Here is an 18,504-nt window from a genome sequence, read left to right as displayed (position 1 = left end):
TTTTTATATTCTTCTCAACTATTTTCACAACTACTGTCACTCCAAAAATCAAGTAAAGATCCACATTCATCATTCTACCATGTTCCATAACTTCATCAAAAGTATTGTCGACTCATCGTTGAGTTGCGCAGAAAAGCTGCGTGATAGAAAAAAGGTGAGTCGTCGAACTCTTGGTTATCGAAAACTTCTCATTCTCTCTAGGCTCTATTTGAGTTTCAAGTGGGCGTTCATGGCGATTTCCACAGGGGAACTGTGTTATCAGTTTCTCCTACACCCCCTTCTACCCCACCTCTGCCGTCCCATCACTTCTCAAACACCGACGCACCTCTGTCCTCGATCAATGACACGACGGAGGATGCTGTTTGTTGTGGACAAATGCCCCCTCGGATCCGAACACCTACCCTTGAAGGCATGCCCGATGAAATACAATGCCACATCCTCGGGTTTCTTTCATATAATGAAATTATACGATGCGCTTTGGTGAGTCATTGATTCGTTTCCATTCTTCAGACTCATGTACTGATCTACCCATTACAGACCTGCCTGACACTATACAACACGGTCAAATGCTCTGTTGAACTACAGTACACCATCGAACTCGGTGCTCAACGGCTGGTCGAAGTCCATCCGCGGTCCCCTACTGCCTCTTTAGCAGAGTACTTGCGTATTCTCAGAAAAAAGGCAAACGCATGGAACGATTTCAAACCCATTGCTACGGATGCGTTTCGCGTCAAGACCTTGTTCGGCTTGAACTCGGTCGTTCATCGAAATGTCATCTCCTGCACGCCGTCCGTGCACGTCGACGCTGCGTCCAACACTGTGGATATCAAGACCAACAGCACGTGTTCTGTAAAACTCGCGATGAATCCCAATCCAGTTCCGAATACCTACAGGTACTTGGACGAGTCGCAAGACGTCGAGGTCATCGTCACTTTTCCGATCGATGTCGACTCTGATGGATTCAAGTACCGAATATCCTTTCGTTCGATATCGACGGGGGAGGAGCATCCTTTGTCGCATGGATCGCGTGTGGTGAGCGGGAGAGCCGCTTGCTGTGAAGCTCAGTTCATCAAAATCGCTGTCGCTGTCTTCGATGATCGCCTCGCAGTCTATATCGCTGGGCTCGACGAAAACAGGGACCCGTGCTGGTCGCTGCATGTATTGAGTTGGAAACAACCTAGTCAAGCCGATGTGAGTATCTCATATCTTTTGCTTCCGGTTTGATTTGAGCATTTAGCAGGACTTATGTGCGATCGGCGACGGAAATGAGCTCCTGGACATCCGTTTTCTCGTGAAGGAAAAGCTTATAGCTCTCTCTACAGACGGTCATATACACCTCTACGACACTGAGGACCCGTCAAAGGCGCCGCGGCTCCATGCAAGATTCATGCTACCCTTCCATGGCAAGTTGGGTGTATTCGATCACCCGTCGAGTTTTCATAGTGCCGCAAGCTGTACACCAGTCAACCATTGGATCTGGGCAACAAACCCTGCAGATCGAGTCATATCCGTGACATGGGCCGATCCCTCGTCGATTTATATCGTATCTGCTCGCATATTTTTCATGGACGTTCCTTCGACATGGTTTGACGCGACGTCAGAAGATGGACGGTCAGTCAAATGGTCATCGTGGGGTCCACAAAACTCTCGTCTCGTCCCTGACGAAAGGTTCGACATGCAAAGGCGGTGCTTTTTTGGAGTGGGAGGATCTCGCGTTATATGGGCGAGTCCTGTCGCGGGTCGAAGTGATTCGTCGTTCCAGCTATGCATGACCGACTTCAATCCCTCGGCCGTGGCGCGTGGTATCGGCAAGGTGATCCGCGAGCCTACAACATTGTTAGGTCTCCAACCGGACATGCAGGTGACGACGTACCTCCCTTTCGTGGAGGTGTCGCATGACAGAGCTTTCGACGCCCCCCTTTGGGATATCAAACTCGACGAGGAGACGATGGTGATGTTCACCCGATCAACTATCGAGTCTGTAAGTGTGTTTGCCTTCACAACGTTCAGTCATCTCATTTGATATATCAGGAGTGGAAAATGCAGGCGGACGTCTTTGAAATGTAGACTGGTCATAAGCGTATACGAGAGAGCTTTGTCCGTCATTGTGCAATTCTTCTGTTGGGCACGTTGATGCATACTACAAACGTAATTCCGAGCCGTGTATCAGTATCCCTGTTGACAAACCCATTCAAATTTAAGATGCACTTTGCTCATCCGCTGCTGCTCCCTATGATCGAAATTGATGATATCGTCTTGCACAGACACGGTCATCAGAAGCGCGCATCATAAATTGCCACCTATACATTCGCCAAGTTGTCGTCTCTGTTTGAGAAAACGTCCTGGGGTCTCAGAGGAACGGAGATATAAGTGAAAGTTTGCGGTAGACAGTGAATTTTAAATTGCGAGGTCAATCATAAACTTGAAGGTAAGCTGCACTACTGCATGTGTAATGTAGTGGTCAAGTCATGATCAACCCAACATGTGCAAGTGAACTTCGTCTTCTGGAAACGACATGTTTTGAAATTGGTAACATAAGCAAAATCGTTTTCTGATCAAGAATTTTGTGTCCAGCACGGCCCTTCATATTGGTGTGCTAACTACAATACGAGTCCAATCACTCTGAGACTCGCATGTCCTCTTCAACCTTGGTTGGCCACTTCCGCCGTAGACCGATATACCAAGCGTCTATATTGTGCCAAACCGGAAATACACGTGTACCATGACCTGAACCCTATCCACAGTCCCCATATCCTTATCCCACTTCTTCCCTTCCCTGGCACTCATTCCGTCCACCACTCAGCCCATCCTCGATCCTCGATCCTCATCAAATCACTCCATCACACCATCATGCCTGGTAGCTCAGAACACCGATACATCAGACTTGAAGGCGAGTCTGTCTATATTACCTTCGTATCTGTTTCATGATCCTCATACTCTATCTACAGTCATCAGCGGAAAGAATATTCGAGTCCCCTCCTGGCGCATGCCGGCTGGCATTTACATATCTGTCAAAGTCGACTCGAGGAGATGCTGGAAATCGGTCAGTAGTGTCTTATCATCTGATGAATCTGTAGCGTGGGGGAATGCTGTAACTTTGTAAAGTTCATGTAGACTTTCTGACACGATGGGAGAGCTGATCTTTGGTTCATAGATCGTCACATGCCTCACCTGCGTTGTCAGTGGAGATCAGGGCGTCCTTTGAGCTTGGTCGAATGCTAGGCGGTGGAGAGGTCATCGGGGAACTTGAAGTGCCGTGGGATGAGCTCCTCGATCACGGAGATGAGCCATTCGGTCAGTGATTCGCTTTTCATTCATGCATATATGCTAGATATCTGTAGATCTATCCTTCCCATCCCGCATGAGTGTCTGTCCTTCCCTCACGCTGAAGACCGATGTTGTACATGCTAGCGACGATCAGGATGGTGCACTGTTTGATGTGAGCGACCACGGACACTGTTCTGTTAACTTTTTCTGACATAATGCCAACTGTAGTGCCTCATAGACTGCGAGATTGCTCGAGACACAGATGCGGGCCACGCACAATTCGCAAAATATGTGACGAGCGAGATGGTCTCTCACCTGAACAATGCTGTACAGCATTTTCAATTGGTTCTGGACAAGTGTCCGGTCAGCCATCCAGACCATGCAACAGCTCTCACCAACCTCGCGTGGGCCCGCCTTAGAGGCTACGGCCGAGATGATCTTCAAGACATCGATGCCACCACTTCCCTCTTCCGCGACGCCCTTGCATTGCGTCCGCAGCCCCATCCCGATCATCCCTTATCTCTATATAATCTCACCCTAGCGCTGAATTGGCGCCACAACAAGACACGTACTGCTGCCGACATCCGCGAATCCGCCCAACTCTATCATGAGCTACTGCCTCTCTGTCCAGAGGGCACCTACCTTCGTAGCATCGCGGCAGGGGAAAATGGTGTCGATTATGTGATCGACTGCTGCAACGATCTTCCAAGAGACGCATCTGATGAAGGCATCCACCTTCGAAGAGTCGTCCTCGAGCTCTGTCCTCTGGGCCATCGCCTTCGTCCCAGAGCCCTCAACAGGCTTGCAGGAGCAGTTAAAGCACGCTTTATTCAGCATGGCAGCATCGATGATCTTGACACGAGCATACAGCTTGGTCGTGAAGCTGTGTCTCTGTGTTCCAAGGAACATGATGGCTACCTGAATAGTTTGGCTTCCTCCCTCTATTTGCGCTTCAAACACCAAGGCAACCCTAATGACCTCGACGAGGCCATCTCTCTGCATGAAGAAGCGCTGCGCCTGCGCCCTGTTGGGCACAATTATCGAGATAACTCATTAAACAACCTAGGGGGCGTCCTCCTCGACCGTTTTATAAAACGCGGCGACATTGATGACATTAATCGAGCTATTAGCCTCCTTCGTGAGGCACTGATGTTGTGCCCACTTGGGCATCTAATCCGTGACACCACACTTCACAACCTTGCCCTCGCGCTCAAAATCAGATATGACAAATCGCATGTTAGCGAGGATCTTAACGATGCCATTGACCGGTATCGCGAATCCCTTCAGTCAGCACCGCTCGACCATCCAGAGCGCCATATAAATCTTTACAATTTGAGCTCGGCGCTCTGCTCTCGTTTCACACAATCTCAGAAGAATGAAGATGTCGAGGAGGCCATCACTCTTTGCCAAGAATCGTTGGCGGCTCTGTCTTCACTGCACCCGGACAGGTATTTCACCTACAGGTTCATGCAGAAGGCCTATTTGTCTCGTTATGAGATTCTCCACGACCCGGCTGATTTGTCGCTCGCTATAGAAAACTTCAGACTCGCTTCAAGGCACCCTACTCAAGGATTCCCAGGACGCATCAATCGGGCATATCATTGGACCATTGCGGCGGAGAAGCAAGGTCATGCTTCCGCGCTGGAAGCTTACATGACATTTTTGGAGCTTCTTGATGGTCACTTGGCGACGCGATCATCCACCATCTCACGGCGCGAAGCTGCCGCTGCCTTCCATTATGCCAGATCACTGCCTGTCGATGCAGCATCATATGCCACCCGCTGTGGCAACCTCCAACACGCAGTGGAACTGGTGGAGCAGGGCCGTGGCCAGCAATGGTCTCTAGCATCTCGACTCAGGACTCCAGTTGAAGCCCTTGAGTCGGCAAATCCGACACTAGCCCACAATTATTTACAGCTGAGCAAGCGCGTCTCTGATGCCGCGCAGAGTTCTGCAACCATCTCCGATCGCGATAGAGCTGCTGTTGATCGGGCAGCGACAGAGTATAGGATACTCACAAGGCAATGGGAAGCTGCTGTGGCAAAAATACGCGATCTTCCAGCGTTCTCGCGATTCTTGCTTCCACCTTCATACAAAGACCTCCAAGAGGCAGCGCGCCAGGGCCCGGTCATCGTCCTCATTGCGAGTCAACACTCATGCAGCGCCATCATTGTCCCGACGTCAGGAGACCCCCACCACGTTCCCTTTCCGTCTGTCAGTCTCGCAGCTCTGACAAAACTCAAGGATCGCTTTACCCAGGCAATACGAGACGCATCTAGGATGGACCCAGCAGAGCCGAGGAAGGATCTAATAGTGCTCTTGCGGATAATATGGGAGGAGATCATGCTACCCGTCGTCAACGTACTTGAGCACGTTCTGAAACTAAAGCCCCGCTCTCGAATCTGGCTATGTCCGACTGCAGCTTTCACGTCCATTCCTCTCCATGCAGCTCACCCCTTCAAGACAAAACCAGATCGTTCTAAGGAGCCATGCCTGGAGGATCTCTACATATGCTCTTACACGCCGACACTTTCGGCTCTGGTGAGATCCAGACAGTTGATGAAGAAACGTGTCCCTCCGTCCTTCGTGGCGGTCGGACAAGGTCAGCCGGGTGCAGGGAAGGGCAAGGCACTGCTGGCCGTCGACAGCGAGCTCGAGCTTGTCCATAAGCTCGTTCCTGCGACAGCCAACCGCACCACTATCTCTGGCGACGCAGCCACACGAGCAGGTGCACTGGAAGCTTTGCAACAAAACAACTGGGTGCACCTCGCTTGTCATGGCAAGCAGGATCCTAAGCAGCCTTACCATTCGCATTTCGTCATGAGAGACGAGGATCTGACGCTGCTCGATATCATGGAGAGAGACATTCCTCACGCCGAGTTCGCGTTTTTATCAGCGTGTCATACTGCTGTCGGCGATGAGGAGACGCCCGACGAAGTGATTCACCTCGCAGCTGGTCTCCAGTTTTCAGGGTTCAAGAGCGTGATTGGCACGCTGTGGCAGGTGGACGACGCTGTCGCAAAACACGTCGTCAAAGCCTTCTACACGAGTATGTTCGAACATGTGAAGGACGGTGGTGTGATGGACTGTACGAAGGCAGCCTGGGCACTGAATCGTGCTACGCACGCCGTGAAGACGAAAGTGCCGCTCGAGCAGAGGATGGTTTTTGTTCATATCGGTGTGTAGTTCTACATCGTATTGCTTTCGTCTGGTACATATATTGCATGTTGATGATTTGCGATCCTCTTTCATTATGCTGTACACATGACTTTGATATATTTTTACGCTCTAGCTATCTGGTTTTTATATCTACTCAGGTTGTGTTTTTGTTGACTGGAATGTTTTACCAAAGTTCTTGTGTGCTCAACTCGTTCATAATTTCGTTTTTCACCTGAGTACCTAGTAGAGACGACTTGCGCTTTCCGGTAGTAGGAATCCTTCAAGTTTAGTGTCCAACCCTCTGGCTTTCTGCACTGTACAACCTCGACAAACCACCACCGATGCGATCAATGCCGAGTTAGAAGCAAGGTCAAGTTCAAGTTAACAGCAAATCCCGGCTGACTGCTTTGACTTGTGATTCGTACGTGTGTTGCTTGCATCCGCGTTGACAGCAGTCCTCATCAGGCTGCCAATGAGAGATGCATGAGTTGTGTTGCGATGCGTGTCATGCCCTCAGGACTACTTTTAATGCGACGATCTCACTCCAAAGATATGGCAACATTCAATATTCATTTTCTATGGTAGCGCACTCATAATTTAATATGTACACGTACTTGTGAGGGGCTCATCATTCTCCCTGTACCTCCTCGACTCATCCTCAAGCCCTCTACCCGTTGACGTTATAATGAAGTCGCCCCTCCCAGATGTATGTCCTTCATGGAAGGTGAGCCCACCGCGCACCTGCAGGATTTTGGTCAGTTCTGCTCATGGACTTGAAATGAATTTGTTTAGGAGTACAGTACCTGCCTGCTGCGTGCTTGGACATTCCTGCCATGGGTCAAAATGCCTATGTTTCCAAGGGGCGTATGCACTACAAAGCGTCCACACAAGCCAACATACGTTTATTTCATAGGTGGCATATTTTCGGGCCAGGATGTAGTGTGAATGATGGGCATTTTCATGCACTTTCTCGCATCTTCAACAAGTAGAAGTTTTTGTTCATTTTTTCTTCTTTCAGCACGCACTAAGTCACCAAAAGTGCTCAGATGGCACAGCTGACTCCAACCCGTTTAAAAAGTACGTTCCAAGATACTGAAATACTCACCACAGTCCCCATGCTAGGCACGACGCTCGGGTCGAGCACATCGACATCAAAACTCAGGTGAATATGAAGGTATCTGCGGGTTGACATGGTCGAGCGCCAATTTGACCACCTTGCCAATGTCATAGCTAGATAATTCTCTTCACTGTATCCCAAACTCACCAATCCACTTCGTGCGCGCTAAACACCTTGATTCTGTTTTTCTTCAAGATCTCCTTATTGCCTTTGTCGACATCCCTCGAACCGATGTAGACGGAACGCTCAGCAGGGTGAGACCCAGTCGACTTTCGCAAGGAACGAGTCTGGGGACGGAGCAGGGGGTTGAGCTTGAGGAGAACGGAGAGGGGCATGCCTTGTGGGATAGGCAACATATAGCGCTTTAAGGGTAGAAATTAGATGTTAGATGCACGAGATAAACGCAAATGAAGGACGGACTTTCGATCTGACAGATTGTTACTGCTATACTAATGTTCTTGATGAGAAGAAGCATCGCTGGTCAGAAAAAGAATGTTAGTGGCCGCCCCCTTAAGTTATGAGTTGCACTGGCCGTGATGTTGGAATGGAATGAGGTATTCTCAAATATGAATATGCTGGACGGTGAGATTTGAACGGTTGGTTCCCATCGTCCTGTTGGGTCGAGTTTGATAGACATGATGGAAATGCTTGTGGTACGGAAGGACTCAGTGACTTGAATAATATTCGTGCTGATGAATTCGAGTTAGGGGATTTCCAAAAACGTCTAACAAGTTTATGTTGAGCAACTCACCTTCGAGTCAGACAGACTGGCCGCAAAGCCGCCAGTGATGAGACAATAGGTGACGCAGATCGAGGATGAGAAGCGAAAGGTCTGAGTGTTAGTGAACCAGTCGTCTTGAAATTTAAGATGCACTTCGCTCATCCGCTGCTGTTCCCTATGATCGAGATTGATGTTATTGTCTTCTACAGAAGCGCGCATCCATAAATATCGGCATTGCCACCTATAAATTCGCCGATTTGTCGTCTCTGTTCGAGAAAATGTCGTGGGGTCTCAGAGGAACGGAGATATGAGTGAAAGCCTGTTCGTCGCGGTAGACAGTATGTTTGGTGAGACGTTCGAATTCTTGAATTGCGATGTCAAAACAATGTATGCTGCACTACCACATGCGTAATGTAGCGGTCAAGTTGTGATCAACCCAACATGTGCAATTGAGCTTCGGTCTTCTGGAAGCGTCGTGCAGAACGACACATTTGAAATTGATAATATAAGGAGTGGTTGTTTGTCAAGAGCCTTTCATCCAAACATCACGTGACGTACGTGCAAGAGCCTCCGAGGAGTCGTGCAAAATGTGTTCCCAAACTGTCAAGCCAGGACTCAGGTGACAGAAATGCTGGAACGTGCATGTACCATAAATATTACTACTAATACCCAGGCTTTCGTTGGTATGTAACTCCCACCCCCTCAGGCTTTCTTCAATCTTACTCCCACAACCATCGATATACTAAACCGGTGTAACGTTTTGTCATACCATGGCTCAGAAATATGCACCGTATGGCCTTTGGGAGTCTCCGATCACAGCTGATGCTATAGCTCAGGATGTGCGTTTCCCACATCGTCATTGATAGCTCGGCATCTGAAACTAATACACCGCAATCCTAGAGTGTCTCCTTGGCCACCATCTTTGTAGATCCAGTCACAAAAGATGTGTACTACATCGAACAGCGTGCATCTGAGGGTGGTAGATGCGTGCTTATGAGCAACCAGACTCAAAAGGAAGTCTTCGGCAAGGACTTCAATGCGCGCACGCGCGTTCATGAATATGGTGGAGGAGCTGCGATCGCTTATAATGGGACCGTGTACTCTTCAAACTTCATGGACTTCCGTGTCCATGCCGCGAAAGCTGAGATCATTAAACCAATCACACCAGGTGCCTAGGTAAATTCTTCGGACCATAACACCGTACTTACCACCCTGCGCAGAGGACCCAAACAAGATTTATCGTTACGCAGATTTCTGTGTACACCCGGTCCACACAGATCTACTCGTCGCTATCTTAGAAGACCATACCAACGACACGCCACGTACCGTGCGCAATTCCCTCTGCGTCATCAACTCCACGGCTGTCACTGTCACATCCTTGGTTTCCACCGAGGACGCACAGAATGAGTTCTATGGCGCACCGACATTTTCCCCTTCTGGTGATAAGCTCGCATGGCAGTTTTGGAAACACCCAGACATGCCTTGGGAGGGTGGACAGATTTATGTGGCTGACGTTCACTACAATTCCGACACCCATACACTTAGCTTAAGCAACGCGAAGCTAGTTGCTGGCGAAGCTAACAACATCGGCGCGTGTTACCCCTTGTGGGCCTCCAACGACAAGCTTCTCTTTACCTCCGACGAAAGCAAGTTTGCAAATCTCTGGGAGTATACTCAGACGTGTACCAAACCAGTTCTCTCATCTGTCGTGCAGCAAGACTTCTGCATGCCACCCTGGACGCTTGCAAATTACTCATTCGCTTTACTAGACAAGAATGGCACAAAAGTGATTTGTGTTGCATGGCGGAGCGGCCGAAGTGTCCTTTATGTGATTGATATTGTCGCAGGTTCCTACGTAGAGATCAAGGACGAATCGTTCGACTTTGTAATGGTAAACAATGTCTGCCGTCTATCGGACCACGCTTTCGTCTTTACCGGATGGCAAAGCAATGCTCCTGGCGCAGCGATGCTCTGTACTCTTACGGGACCATCACTCGTGCCAAATTTCCAGGTGCTCAGATCTTCCGCATCGACATCCGCTGCACCGTTCCCTGAGGGCATAATTTCGCTCCCAATCCCACTTGAACTAAAGGTGGCAGGTGACAAGATTGTATATGCCGTGTACTACGCCCCAAACAACCCAGCGTATGCGGGTTCAAGCATTCCCAACGAGAAGCCGCCTTGTGTCCTTGGCGTACACGGTGGCCCCACGGGATTAGAGCCCCAGAATTTGAGCTGGCTGAAGCAGTATTTCACAAGCAGAGGATACGCTTGGTAGGTCCTGTCGACTACCGCAGTGTCATCATGCTCATGACGTGCAGGTTGGATGTGAATTACGGCGGCTCTTCGTGCTATGGACGCGAATATGTGTACGTTGCCATTCGCCATTGTGTTTCCAATAGAACAATGCTGAAGATGTGACAAAGGGAGCGCCTCCAAGGGAACTGGGGTATCACAGACGTGAGCGACTGCATCGACGCAGTCAACTCACCCCAAATCTCTTCCCTCATCGACACCAAGCGGACTGCGATCCGCGGCGGGAGCGCGGGTGGGTATACTACCCTTGCCGCCATTTCCCTTGACTCCTCCGCAGCGAGCAAAACCAAATTTTTCGCGAGTGCGACGAACAGCTTCGGTATTTCAGAAATGGCGCTTTTTGCAGAAGATACGCACAAGTTCGAGCTCATGTACGTTATAAAGCTTCTTGGTGGTACAAAGGAAGAGATTCCGAAAGCTTGGCACGACCGGAGCCCGGTGTATTTTTCTGCAAACATCAAAACTCCGTTGCTCGTATGTTTATATCTCGATGACATGCGTTCTGTTGGGTAGATGATCTTTCCGACAGGTTCTTCAAGGCAATGACGATGCAGTTGTCCCGCCTGCACAATCCTGGACTATTATTGACGGAGTCCTTAAATCCAAGGGACATGTTGAGGCGCATTTCTTCGATGGCGAGCAACATGGGTGGCGCACATCAGGGACAATTAAGAAGGCGATTGAGTTCGAGAGGGAATGGTACGAGAAGACCATGGTGAGGCCCAATGTGGCAACTTGAACTATAGTATAGTAATATATTGATATTGTTGGTGTATGAACATCGGCGAATCAAGTACAAAAGTGCACATAGGGTTAGAAAACACCTTGACAGCATGACCGACCAGTGGCTATTTTATGAGCTAGGAGGATGATTCATTGCGAACTCATGTGGTGTTTGATACTGACTTTCAATTGATTATTGCCTTACTATAGGTGAAAGGCTGGAATTAATTCGGATGCTTGGTAGAGAGGCCGATGGTACACGTAGTTGCAGGCGTTCAACAAAGTATAATTGCTTCTGACGAATACTTTCCTTCATGCACAAACGGCTGTATCGGGGAAACTATAAAAGTACTACTAGTCGTACAAGACAACTTTGTGTCAAATGATGGCAGATCAAACGAGTTCCCACTGTTCCCCATTCTCCGTGTAAAGGAGCTCCTTCACGTTCTCCCCATTCTCAACCAAGGAAGGTCCAACGATGAAGTTGCTCAAAAGGGCACTAAACGTCAACCCTGAAAGAGGAGCAGGTGAAAGAATGACTTGGCCAGTGGTGGCGTTGACGTTAACGGACAGATTGACGGTGGTCAACGTGATAGCGATGTTGTCAGAGCCAATTATGACAGTCCCTGAGGTATCGCTGTTGACGCGACTAACAGTGAAGCGAGTGCGTTCGGTGCGCGAAATATAGACCGCGTTTGTCGCGTTAGACGATGGATAGTACCAATAATCATAAGGAGCGACTTTAGAGCGAATGAAGAAACTTTGGTAGGGCTACCATCAGCCAGATGTAGAACATGCTGCAAGGAATCAACTCACGAGTTCCCGCTAATGTGGTCCGTAAATTGATCAGGCGACGGGATGATGCTCAACCCACGGCCACCTATGTCGTTTTCCAAGGTGAAAAACACCTTGCCAAGGAATTGGGTCGCAACCCCAGCCGTGACAAGGGTCTCTGTGGCGTTGGCCAGGCTTGGGTTATGAGTGTAGTACTGGGCGTTGATGCGCTGAACACTGTTCACAAAACTAGTGACGGCGGAAGTGGACACGGCGCGCCACCACTCATCGGCAACTTCGCGGCTAGCGAAGGTGATCACGTATCGATAACTCCAGTTGTCTGCGACCTGAATGGTGATTTAGCACGACATTGACAAATAAATTTGAGGCGTACATTCTTTACATATGCGTAGAAAACCATGATTGTAAGTTCAATAGGAGAGGTGATTTGTTGGTTGTGGTTGGATTGAAATGGGTCGTTTGAACACTGCACATTATATAGGGAGAGAAAGTTATTTGGTCGGGTTGATGAGGAACCAGTGCGAGGTACGACGAACTCGACCGTAACTCGTACCAAACTGAACATTCCGGCAGGTTGCATCACCCAGTACCTGAATATGCGCAGAGTTGACAATCTCGTCTGATGGATGTGAAAATAACGACCGGCATTCGATACAGCTCTGATCACCAGCCTTCAGGTGTTCTTGGTACTACAGTCATCGATGACTCCCTCTCCCCTAACTTATGGACCTAGAGTTATTGCTGAGACCAAAACTGTGAAGAAGTGATTGGCAGGGGTAACACCTTACCTTCAATCTACATGACAAGACCGGGCCTGATAGCCTGAACGTAACGTTAAGCTTTGTGCATGCTTTGTTTCGTTGCCAAGCACATGTACATACCAGTTTTGCAAAATGACACATTATGCATTCAATATTCCGCATCTCTGGCACTATAGCCGAGGCTTGATAGGTGGGCGACCCTCCGACACCTTCGTAAGTTCCTGGATCTAGAGAAGTCCAGGTTCCTGGCTCTCGTGATAAACGAGGGAGGCCCAGGCTGCCTGTGACAAATGTGCCTCTGTGAAGCACTGACCAGGTCCCGACATGACCTTGGCTTCACTTGGAAAATTAATGACCGCTGATGATTTGAGAGCCAGCTGACTGCAGAGACAAAAGACATTCCTGAATGTGAAACAATGACCCATTACTAGTCTTAGTACGAGAACGAGGATAGACAGCAGGGTGACCTTGTGGTGGGTACTACGACTGGAGAGAGGGGCAGCGCAGAGAGCCAGAAGAAGGCCATCAAGGCGTACGAATGTTTTGCAATTACAGCGGAGCTGTACCGGAAACAATAAGCGAAATGATCTATGAATGCAATACAAATCAGAGCACAGCCATAAGCCAACCGATGCAAGATATGATTGGATGCCTGAAAGACAGAAAGAGACAATAGCACGGACAACTTGCTGTGAGTCACCACGATCGACCCGCCATCAAACTACACCCAACCTGCAAACAGTGCACAAACAACAAAGGCCACAGTGCTCACGAAAGTCGAGAACACAAGTCTTCCGGGGATTCGAAACACGGCAGATGATATTCAGGGTAATAACGTGCATCATAGTAAATGGGGCGATGTGAGGTATTATGGACAACCGCATGCAATGAGGGCGCCAGAAGCGCGCATGTAGTGTAGCACGAAACTTTGTAGAGGAATATCGCACACTGCGGGAAAGGATAACCCAATGCGCAAAGAAGAACAGAACAGAGCCTACAAGTAAGCAATGTAAAAACAGTGACGATGCTCTGCCACGTGCAGAAAAGAGAAAGACCTCGCAACTTCATTATCATTGGTAACATCACATTAATGTCGAAGAATGAATAATGGGCGATTCAGAGGCAGACCGTACACAGTTAGCTGGAAGTTGGGCTCATGGTCGGCTAGAGAAGTGCGTGAGAGAGGTTCAGAAATTACAGCTGGTTGCAATATTATGCGGAAACGCACAAGTTGAATTTGCGTCTCGGAAACACCCGAAGTAAGACCCCGTAAGCACAGTCTGAGCACACTGCGAGTGATCCGCAGTCAGTATACAGTGCCGCCTAGACCAGTGATGGCTTCACCTTCCGCATCCCCTGAGCCAGAAATACCTCGGTTTGAAACTGTTTTTGTTGTAAATCTTGACACATATGCAAAGAACTCGACAGAAAACAATGGAAAAACCAAAGTCAAGGAGGTGAAGTCTACCAAGGTCAAAGAAGTTGTTTTTCATGTCTCCGCACCCAATTACCTCGAATTCCTCACAACTATGCTTGCAAAGCACGACAAATCACTTTATAAGGTTACCGAGAAGAAAAGGTACACTTTTAAATACCTTCCTGGTGCTTCTCGCAGGTATGTCGGTCCTTAGATCATCTGACTCATGCCACGGCAATGATGGGATATCACTTACTCAGGTGATCAATTATAGCCGCACAGAAGCCATGGATGTCGACAACAAGAATGATTATGCCGAGATGGCAAAGAAGATCATTTCTGAGAAACTCAAAAAGATCAAGATTTTCATTGACATGAAGAATGTCGAGAAACTGCCTGTTTCTACCCATGAGGCAAGCCTCGAAAACTTTGTAATACCTCAACTAACAAAGAAATAGAGTTCTTTAGGAAATGCTGCTACCAATGAGAGTGGAGAATCTGAGGATGAGGAAACTGTGCTTGTTGTTGAGGTATTTCGACTGCAAAGACAGATCTCGCAATTTCAGCTGTTTAATGATGCTTCTTGTAGACTGGTGCTTCAGAGCTCGAGCGTGAAATTGCTCGTTATCGACAACTCATTATCAAGAAGTGGGGTAATGACTATGACAACTTGATTATGTACATTCACGCGAGTGGTATGGAGATTCCTTGTACCCCAGCCATGGTGAAAGACTGGGCTCGTGCAATGGTGATTGATTTGTAGTGACTTTATGTGTCTCTAGTTGAACCTTGTGTTTTCTCAGTATGATGGTGAAGCCATGACTTCGATGCCACTAATGATGTTCCGGCCTGGCTTGGCTCGAAAGCCGTGGCTTTGGCCTGGCTTCAGATGGCTTAGGCTTGCGAAAATTCGAGGCCGGGCCAAAGCCGCCAGTGACAGCTGGCTTTGGCTTGGCTTTGGCCTGAGCCACGGCCCAAGTACTGAAAATGGAGAAACATGTTCAGCAGATAATTTACATCATGGAGTCAGCATCTGATTCTACAAAATCCTCATCTCCCTCCAGAAGAGCATCCCAGCCCTCCTCATCCCCATCTTCGACATCACTCAGCTTCTCGTTAGCATCCATTTCAATATCAGAGTCCTCGAGAGCTTCCTCAGTTGATGACGAGGGTCCAGGCTCGCGGAAGAGTAGATCATGGCGGAGGGCACATTTGACGCACTGTAGTGCCTCAATGATGTCGCCTTTGAGGCGGTTGCAGTGCTTGCTAATGGTAATACCACCCTGTGAGAACGTGCGCTCACTCGAAACTGACGACGCCATAATTGAGAGGTAGTCATGAGCTAGTGAGGTCCATACTGGGCCATATCTGTGTCCATTAATCTACAACAAAGACTGGTCAGTATTGAGATGAGATAGACTTGGATGTGTACTTACACCCCACCATTGAATTATGCTCATTCCAGGCGGAGGTTTCGTCTCTACAGCATCGACATAGTTTTCAAAACTGGCATACCATGGTCTAGATGGATCTGTATGGGTGACGACAGTCTCATCATCGTTGTCTTCATCGGAGCTCTGCGCCTCACGAATTAACTTCTTGAGTCCGCTAGCCTTGCCTTTCTTGACGAGCGAAGGTTGCGACATGGATGCTGCCTGGCCCAATTCAAGATAGCGAGCCTCAAACTAAATGACTTGTAAGTGATTGTAGGCTGGTGAATAACTTTGTCCAACATACCACTCGTTTCGTGCAAGTGAGAACTTCGTCTTGCAAATCCTCGGGCCAGTTCTTCTTGAAGTACGACATTTTACCCGTTGGATCAAGCACTGCATGGAACATGAGCATCACGGATACATGGTAAATGGAACATACACATAGTCATGACATAGGCCGGGGAGTCAATGGTCTTATCATAATACTCGTCGAGCTTTTGTGCAGCGGCATGCAATGCTGGTGTGAAATGTGAATATTTTGGCCATTCCGCACGTGAAGACCAAGCTCGATGGAGAGTCTCGAGTGCAGGGATAGCAAGATGTAGCATAGTAGTTGATTCTGACAAGAAGGCCTGCTGGGCAACGTCTGCGTACTGAAACATTAAATCAGCGGCGGCACAATATCAAATAATGAAGGTAACATACCGATAATAGATCGGCAAATTTACCAACACGGGTCCATTCATCTGGCGCCAGCGTAATTCCTCTCCATCAGATTCATCAACAACTGCTTCAACACGCGTCCATTTACCCATTTTGAGTGCTGCCGAGGTTGCCAGGGTTGAACCTGATGGTGTGGTGTCACCTGTTGAGCTGGGGGTGGTTTGATCCGTGTTGGAAGCGTGTTGAATTTCAGGCAAATGCCTCGTAGCCTCAGCTGCATGAAAGGCATTGATGGCCTTGGTTTGGGATGGGAGAGCCGCCTTCTCTGAATGTTGGAGAAGGGCGGCACTGGGCTTCTTTTGACGGACTGGTCGTGCATGACATTCGTCATCACTGTCTGTGTGGATGGTTCTAACCATTAGAGACAAGTAGTAGGAAACAGATATGAAAAAAATACCATCACAGATGCACGCCTTTTGTCCGAAAACAAATGTGCTAGCTGCCAAGCTTGCAAGTCGCAAGAGACTCGTAAAAGAGGGCAAATTACTGAAATTGATCTATCCACCAGCAACAAAGTGAGTTATGTCGTGCTTGGAAAGAACAAAGATCAGCAACTCACTGTCATGAGCTCATACAACGGTAAGTGAAAGTCTAAAATGGGATAGAAGTGGGATTCTGGGGTCGTCAAGTGAGTGGTGTTTGCGACGCTGCAGGCACAGTTCTGTGTGACATAAGCCGTGGCTTGAGCCGCCGGCTTCAGCTTCTCAAAATCTCAGGCCAGGCCAAAGCCGTCACCAAGCCGTGACTTTGGCCTGGCTCGGCTTGGCCTGGCCCACGGCCTGAAGCCGGGCCATGCACATCACTAGATGCCACCAAATATCCCATCATTTGATCCTGCAAAACGCGAGCCTGCGCTGCACCCAATGCGCCGCACTGCATCAGCCACATCTATGGCACCTCCCACTGTAAATGCCAATGACATTAGCTCACTCACTTCAATGCTTCTGTTGCGGACAGTTCAAGATCTTGCCCGTAACCAAGACCACACTACAATTCCTTCAACACCTATAGTCCGTGCTTCTGTGCTTACTCAGTCACCTGCCATATTGACACCATCGAAACTTACTCGCTTCCTGGAGTATGCTGAGCAGGAACTCGGTGTTAGCCAGGCAATGATGTGTTACAAGAACATCTAGATGCTTGGGCCCCTACCATTTTTCTCCTAATCCTCCTCGTATCAGCCCTCGTGTCATACCCTTACCCCGACCTTACCCTTGTCATCCTTGTCATCCTCGCATTCCCCTTTGCTCTCTACCTGTCGCTTCAGTAGAGCCAGTACATCTGGCCAGATCCTTTCGCTGACGAAGCATACCCATGCTCCGTTCCACCACCTGACTGATCCTGTGGATAGTCCCCTTGCCCTTACCATCTGGACTGGTAACCTATGATACGATGCACGACACATCCCCGTTGCCCTTTTCCCTTTTTCGATCTCTGACTCAGTGCTCAGTCACACATGTTACTTATACTTAGATCCGCAGTTGCACGATCATGCCCCTGCGCGTTTCACCTCCTGTCTTGACCTTTGGCTCACTTTCTTATCCTGCACATTCTGCTTCGCCCGTGTCTCAACGCAAACGTGCTTTCCTTTTATGGTTATGCCCTTTACCGATTGCTTCTCTTGGTAGTACGAGTTATCATCCACTAATACTTCTCCTGTCCTCTATATAAACTCGCTACCATGTACTATATTCCCTAACTTGAATCTACTTGGTTCTTGACCTCCTACTCTCACCAGAGTGATCCTTTCTGCCTAGCCAGCAGTCTATATTCTATCTTCTTATCTGCTCTTCGCGGATAAGTCCTTAGTCTCGATCTTTACTCATCGACTTCGTCGACGAGCAAAGCCCCTGTTAACTAGTCGGACTTCCGTCCTTCTAATTAACGACGATCTTACGATTAACCTTTGGGTGTCGTAAGTCTTGGCAAATACAGCTCATCGTCTAGCATCCGCTTGATGTAAGCTACCTGATTCGGACATAGGCGTCAAATCTTACTTGCCAAAGCCTCGCCAAGTAAGACCCCTAACCTTGGGCTAGCCCAAGGACGTCCTCGACCGTTGACAACACACG

At 48.7% G+C, this 18,504-nt stretch overlaps 7 protein-coding genes across 7 annotated transcripts; 4 read left to right on the top strand and 3 right to left on the bottom strand.

The window, feature by feature from the left end:
• Positions 1-79: 79 nt before the first annotated feature.
• On the top strand, positions 80-2,067 carry EDB93DRAFT_1106056 (uncharacterized protein; the record flags this gene model as incomplete). The annotated part of the gene is made up of 5 exons (XM_041447567.1): positions 80-154; positions 202-480; positions 538-1,191; positions 1,241-1,981; positions 2,032-2,067. 5 exons carry the CDS (start codon positions 80-82, stop codon positions 2,065-2,067), a joined length of 1,785 nt encoding a protein of 594 aa, XP_041305127.1.
• Positions 2,068-2,850: 783 nt separating this feature from the next.
• On the top strand, positions 2,851-6,453 carry EDB93DRAFT_1252982 (CHAT domain-containing protein; the record flags this gene model as incomplete). The annotated part of the gene is made up of 6 exons (XM_041453367.1): positions 2,851-2,894; positions 2,949-3,043; positions 3,078-3,099; positions 3,155-3,294; positions 3,342-3,439; positions 3,496-6,453. 6 exons carry the CDS (start codon positions 2,851-2,853, stop codon positions 6,451-6,453), a joined length of 3,357 nt encoding a protein of 1,118 aa, XP_041305126.1.
• A 931-nt stretch (positions 6,454-7,384) lies between these two features.
• EDB93DRAFT_1298160 (uncharacterized protein) lies at positions 7,385-8,790 on the bottom strand (the record flags this gene model as incomplete). Its single annotated transcript, XM_041454640.1, has 4 exons — positions 8,295-8,790; positions 7,691-7,905; positions 7,532-7,640; positions 7,385-7,450 (listed from the first exon to the last, which is right to left on the bottom strand). The coding sequence occupies exons 1-4, from the start codon at positions 8,481-8,483 to the stop codon at positions 7,385-7,387; spliced, it is 579 nt and encodes a 192-aa protein (XP_041305125.1). The 5' UTR covers positions 8,484-8,790.
• A 27-nt stretch (positions 8,791-8,817) lies between these two features.
• On the top strand, positions 8,818-11,414 carry EDB93DRAFT_1162926 (alpha beta-hydrolase). The gene is made up of 6 exons (XM_041450096.1): positions 8,818-9,103; positions 9,165-9,432; positions 9,485-10,538; positions 10,586-10,633; positions 10,691-11,054; positions 11,110-11,414. The coding sequence occupies exons 1-6, from the start codon at positions 9,035-9,037 to the stop codon at positions 11,317-11,319; spliced, it is 2,013 nt and encodes a 670-aa protein (XP_041305124.1). The 5' UTR covers positions 8,818-9,034; the 3' UTR covers positions 11,320-11,414.
• A 282-nt stretch (positions 11,415-11,696) lies between these two features.
• EDB93DRAFT_1252979 (uncharacterized protein) lies at positions 11,697-12,498 on the bottom strand (the record flags this gene model as incomplete). The annotated part of the gene is made up of 3 exons (XM_041453366.1): positions 11,697-12,063; positions 12,120-12,424; positions 12,472-12,498. The coding sequence occupies 3 exons, from the start codon at positions 12,496-12,498 to the stop codon at positions 11,697-11,699; spliced, it is 699 nt and encodes a 232-aa protein (XP_041305123.1).
• Positions 12,499-12,916: 418 nt separating this feature from the next.
• On the bottom strand, positions 12,917-14,071 carry EDB93DRAFT_694009 (uncharacterized protein). Its single transcript, XM_041457124.1, has 4 exons — positions 13,858-14,071; positions 13,327-13,447; positions 12,980-13,261; positions 12,917-12,920 (listed from the first exon to the last, which is right to left on the bottom strand). The coding sequence occupies exons 1-3, from the start codon at positions 13,940-13,942 to the stop codon at positions 13,087-13,089; spliced, it is 381 nt and encodes a 126-aa protein (XP_041305122.1). The 5' UTR covers positions 13,943-14,071; the 3' UTR covers positions 12,917-12,920; positions 12,980-13,086.
• A 122-nt stretch (positions 14,072-14,193) lies between these two features.
• On the top strand, positions 14,194-15,124 carry EDB93DRAFT_1330226 (uncharacterized protein; the record flags this gene model as incomplete). Its single annotated transcript, XM_041455163.1, has 4 exons — positions 14,194-14,474; positions 14,551-14,707; positions 14,735-14,806; positions 14,866-15,124. The coding sequence occupies 4 exons, from the start codon at positions 14,194-14,196 to the stop codon at positions 15,037-15,039; spliced, it is 684 nt and encodes a 227-aa protein (XP_041305121.1). The 3' UTR covers positions 15,040-15,124.
• Between the last annotated feature and the right edge of the window lie 3,380 nt (positions 15,125-18,504).

The sequence above is a fragment of the Suillus bovinus genome, assembly GCF_016758785.1.
Source record: "Suillus bovinus strain UH-Sbo-P2 chromosome Unknown EDB93scaffold_52, whole genome shotgun sequence".
Taxonomy (NCBI): Eukaryota; Fungi; Basidiomycota; class Agaricomycetes; order Boletales; family Suillaceae; genus Suillus; species Suillus bovinus.
Note: the sequence above shows the minus strand (reverse complement) of the source record. Positions and strands in the feature narration are given on the sequence as shown.